The sequence below is a fragment of the Antechinus flavipes genome, chromosome 4 (genome assembly GCF_016432865.1).
Source record: "Antechinus flavipes isolate AdamAnt ecotype Samford, QLD, Australia chromosome 4, AdamAnt_v2, whole genome shotgun sequence".
Taxonomy (NCBI): Eukaryota; Metazoa; Chordata; class Mammalia; order Dasyuromorphia; family Dasyuridae; genus Antechinus; species Antechinus flavipes.
The window spans coordinates 247,969,779-247,975,501 of record NC_067401.1 but is presented as its reverse complement, the minus strand read 5'-3'; the positions used below and the strand labels follow the sequence as shown (position 1 = coordinate 247,975,501).

The following is a 5,723-nucleotide window of genomic DNA, read 5'->3' as shown; positions in this document are numbered from 1 at the left end:
CTATCATGTGATAAAACCCTCACTTAAGTGTGGGAGATGCAGTATTGGTATGACTCTAGGCAAGTCACTTAAACTCTTATCTCCCAAATTAGTTTTCTAAGACTGCACTAATACAGAGATTTTTCTCTGGAGTTACCTCCAGTCTAGGTCAAGGAAACAAAAGCCCACTCAGAGGTTTTTACTTAACAGTAAAATAGCATTTTTTATGGCTAGTACAGGGATGAGATGTTATGTTGTATTAAGTCCTTTTAAAAATATAAAGGCCTATAAAAATCTTCCTTCCTTCTTTCCTTCGTTCCTTCGTTCCTTCGTTCCTTCGTTCCTTCCTTCCTTCCTTCTTTGTTTCCTTCCTTCCTTCCTAATTTCTGTTTATGGGTCAGCAGGTCCAATATAATGAAAATGACAGTTATGCCCAAATTAAATTATATATTCAATGTCATCCCAATTAAAACACCATAATTTATTGTCCTGAATTAGAAAAAATAATAACAAAATTTAGGTAAGAAGAAAAAATTAATAATATCAAATGAGAAAATAAAAATATAAAAAAGTATAAGATTTAAACTATAAGGCAGTTATCAAAGATGTGATATTGGCTAAGAAATATAAAATAGAATAGACATTTAGTTTACAGCACAAATCAATATAGTAATCTTGTGCTTGACAAGCATAAATACAAATTAGGGTGATAAGAATTCATTATTTGGTAAAAATTGTTGGAAAAACTGGAAAGCAGCACAGTAGAAATTGGGCATAGACCAATATTTTACACTATTTACCAGTCAAAATGGACACAATGCTTAGATATAAAGAGATAAATTGCAATAAAACTTGAAGAATATGGACATATAACTTGTCAGATTTGAGGATAAATAATTTATGAATAAATGAGATAGGGAGCAGAGTAAGGTATAAATGGATATTTTCTATCAATTAAATTACAAAGTTTTTGTACAAATGAAAAATATGTAACCAAGATCAGAGGGAAAGCAAAAATTGGGGAAAATCTTTTTTTATAAAGTTTTTCAGGTAAAGTTCTCATAGCTAAAATATGTGAAGAATTTTGTCAATCTATATTAATGCAAGCCATTCTCCAGTTGATGAATAGTCAAATAACAATTTTCCAGAGAAGAGATCAAAACCACTTATATGAAAAATGCTCTAATTCATTATTGATTGAAGAAACACATATTAAAACAACCGTTTTATACCATCAGATTAGATTAAATGATTGAAAATAAAAGTAACAAAAGTTGGATGGAATGTCAAAAAATTGGTACTCTTAATTGGTTGACTTAAGACTCAGAAATATCATTACTAGGTCTGTTTCCAAAGATTATTAGGAATAAAGGAAAATAATTATATAGTTTAAAATATTTATAGCAGCTCTTTCTGTGGTGACAAAGAACTGGAAATTTCAGGGAAAATAGAAGAATCATTTGGGGAATGATTGAACAAGTTGTGATATATGATTGTGATGGAATCTTACTGGACTATAAGAAATGATTTTAGAAAAACATGCATAGAATTGAATGAAATAATAAAGAGCAACATGAACAGAACCAAAAGAATATTGTATACAGTAACCACTTTATTGTTTTAAGAACAACTTTGAGCAAATAAGTCATTTTGGCTATTATAAATACCCAAATTAGCTACAAAAGACTTATGAAGGAAAACATTATTTGCCTCCAGATTAAGAACTGATATAAGTATTTATAGAATGATTTCCACATAAATTTGTCTAGTAGTAGCCATCTCCAAAGCAGGGAAGGTGGATATAAGAAAAAAATAGGAAAAAAAAGGTGCATGATAACTTTATCATATATTTAAAAAGAATAGAATTTCAATTTCATGTGTGAATATCTTTTTTTGTCCCACTCTATGGAAATGTTTATTATGTACCATAAATTAAAAAAAACAAAGTTATTAAAATAAAAAAATATTTAAAAAGTAAGCATTTGATCATGGAAAAGCCTTTGTGATAAAACCCTCTGAAGAGTGTTTTATGCTATGAACTTCTTTAGTGAATTCTTCACATCTTTGTTCCTCAGGCTATAGATGATAGGGTTCAAGACTGGGGGCACCACTATATAGGACATAGACAACAACAGATCTACAACTGAGACAGTGTCTGAAGGTGGACTTAGATAAGATAAGGCTGCAGTTGTAATAAAAAGAGTAAGAACAAAGAGGTGGGGTAGGCAAGTGGAAAAGGCTTTTGACCGACCCTCTGTGGTTGGAATTTTCAGCACAGTTGAAAAAATGGGACCATAAGAAATAGTAATGGAAATGCAGCAAAGAATCCCTAAACTGAACCCAATAGCTGTAGTTATATCAAGTGCAATATGTGTATCAGAACAAGAAATTCTGAGTAAGGAAGGGACATCACAGAAGAACTGATGAATCTCATTGGAACTACAGAAAGACAATGTGAATGTACTAATTGTATATAGGACCCCAAACATACCTCCAGTGAACCAGGAAGCAGCTGCCATTTTTACACAAGCCTTTTTGTTCATGATGACTTCATAGTTCAGGGGCTTACAGATGGCTACATATCGATCATAGGACATCACAGTTAGGATAAAAAGCTCTGATGATGCAAAGAAAATAACTAAAAAAAGCTGTAAAATGCATTCCAACAGAGAAATGAAATGATTGTGGCTCAAGGAATTGGCAATGGATTTAGGAACTGTGGTAGAAATTAGGCAAAAATCTAAAATGGATAAGTTTTTCAGGAAAAAGTACATGGGGGATTGGAGGTGTTCATCAAGAGATATGAGGGTGAAAATGAGCAGGTTCCCCATCAGAGCCACCAGGTAGATCAGCAAGAAGAGCATGGCATGTAAGATCTGAAGCTCCCAAGTATAGGAAAAGTCCATGAGAAGAAATTCTGTCACCATGGTGAGGTTGGCCATACTCTGGGAGTTCTCTTGACTGTCTGCACAGAGAAAAGAAGTAGCTATCAAATATTGAGAAAGCTGAATCTGCTGAATATCATGATCTCTTTGTTCAGACTTTCTCTGTGATCTTATGTAAATCAGAGTCCCTTTGTTTACTTTGTTTTGGTTATTTGCCAAATGCATAGATGAAACTATATAAAAATATCTTAACCTTAAGGAAGTGGATTTAGATTTAGAAAACAAATTTTAATAACTGCACAGAAACATAGACAGGTTCTTTTGAAATCTCCTTATTTTGTTTCATGTATGTAAAGCTCTTATTCTTAAAAAGCTTTCATATAATTTACCAGAAGAAGCCAAAAACACAAAACAGCTTAAGAACTTCTTAAGTAAAATTTAATTTAACTAAAGTTCCCTTTAAAGGCTCTTTTACCTTCCAAAGGTTCTGCATTTCTAGGAATGATATCCTTGCTTTTTAAAAATATGACAATAGTTGTAATATCTCTCTAAATTGCATGATTTTTAAGGATTACGCAACTTTTTAATCACATGCTTTTTGTGAAGTTGATTTTTTCAAGTACCATTTGAACATTTTAAAAATAAAATACTAAACACTTAGAGAGGTTTTATAACTTTCTAGTGATTATATTTTTTTGTATAACATGGATGCTAACATAGGCTTCAGATTTCAAGACTGAGTTGAAAGCTCCTCAGATTCCTGCATTGAGGCAAACATGAACTTTCTTTTAATGAGTAAATAGTTTTCTTTCCATTCTTTCAAGAATAATAATGATGTAGATTCTCTAACAATTTTAAATGATGTCTACTGTATAGGATGGTTAACTCAGCCAAGATAATGTCATTTTTAAAGGCTCATTAACCCAGAATAAGAATGGTTAGGCAAAGAAATGAAGTATCTTGGGTTTGACATTAATCTGGGTCATTTAATTTTATATTCTTCCTTAATCAAAGACTAGAACAACAGTAATTCAGGACAGCCATCTTGAATTATAAATCTATTGTCATTTGGAGAACTAGCTCCTAATTCACCTTTGTCTGTGCTGAGACTGTTTTACACTCTTTGGTGGAATATGAAACAATTTTCTCTCCAGATTCTTATCCTTCTTGCCTGACTTAAAATATCCCTCTATCTTAAGCAAAGTCAACGTTACATTGGATAGATTGCCAGGTCTGAAGTCTAAAAGACCTGAGTTTAAATCTGGGCTCAAATACTACCTATGGGACCTAGACAAATCACTTAACTGTTTTTTTTTTTTTTTTTTTTTTTTTGCTTCAGTGTTCTTATCTTAAAACATGACTAATAACATCCCTACCTTCCAGGATTGTAGTAAAGAACAAATGAGATAATAAAGATAAAGATTTTAAGTACAGTGTCTAGCACATAGTAAGCACTATATAAATGTTAGCTATTATTGTTATTATCTATCCCCATAAATTCATGAATTACTAAAATGGCATATTCAAAGAAACTATTGATTTTATGAAGAATATGTGTAAATAAACTTGTGCTACATAAACAAAAGGAATTATTGACAAATACACTTCAACAATACTTTTCCACAAAGTTTTGTTTATCAATTTCTATATATAAACCTTTTTCCTAGACCTGCATAGTGTGAAAGATGAACAATGTCCAGTCTGAGGTCTTAAGATACTTCTAGAAGTCCAAGAATCACAATACAAATTGGAAAGAAATCATTTAATAATAGAATTGCAGAATTTAGGAAGATGTGAGAGTGAGAGTTTACTTTTGACAGTCTCAGGGATAGCTTTGTGCTTTATGAAGCTTTGTATGTGTGTGTGTGTGTGTGTGTATAAATATGTTTAAACACATGTATATATGTCAGTGTGTGTACATACACATACATCCTCTATTACTCTTATACAGTAAAATGGGATTTAAACAGTGGACTGGATTTTTTTCAAACACAAATATTTAGATTGTTGAAGGATATATTCTCTAGATGTTGCTAGGAAATAAAGAGAAGCAGAAATGGACAGTAAGAGAGATTTTCTATTTTCTCAATAAACCTTTTAAAATCCTAACTTTTAAGATGTTTGTTTTCATTTGAGATTTTGGGATTTTTATTAAAATTCCCAACATTTCTAGGCATTCATCTTCAGAAACCTATTCTTTGTCTTCCCTGGGACTACCAGTACTTCTATCCCTTAATACTTTCCCTGGCAATCACCATTATTCTGACCTAACTTTCTTACCTTCCAAATTGAGAGATGTCCAAAATGACAGATGTCAAACTGACTTCTTGAAAGTAAAATCTCAGCATGGCATTTTACTCCTCATTAAACTTTAGTTCCTCCCTAATACTTCCAAGATCAAGTTTAAACTATTGTATTTGGCAATCTTTTATGAATCAGACCTCAAATTTTCTTGTTACTCATATTGCTTATTATTTTCCTCTAAACCCCCACAGTCCAGCCCTAAATCCCTTCTTGCTATTCCTTTTATCTGTTATTATTTCCCATTCCCATGTCTTTGCACTGCCATTTTCCATGCCTCACATACATTTCCTTCTCACTTCAGTTACCTAGAATTCCCAAATTTTCAAGTCTCATCTAGTGTCCTCCATTCAGTACTTATGACCAATTTATTAATATGACCCCAGTGGGGTTGTGGGACATTTTAGGATTTAGTCATCCATAGACCTAAAAATCATTTTGATTAAAACATAAATATCCCAATATCAATAGATTATATTTCAAATTCATTTTTCATTCTAATCCAATGCCTCCCAAATCCATGTTCCATGGACAGTTATGAGTTAATTGTCAACCTTT

At 31.9% G+C, this 5,723-nt stretch overlaps 1 protein-coding gene across 1 annotated transcript; it reads right to left on the bottom strand.

The window, feature by feature from the left end:
• Positions 1-2,006: 2,006 nt before the first annotated feature.
• On the bottom strand, positions 2,007-2,921 carry LOC127561929 (olfactory receptor 14A2-like). The gene has a single exon (XM_051997296.1). The coding sequence runs from the start codon at positions 2,919-2,921 to the stop codon at positions 2,007-2,009; it is 915 nt and encodes a 304-aa protein (XP_051853256.1).
• Positions 2,922-5,723: the final 2,802 nt, after the last annotated feature.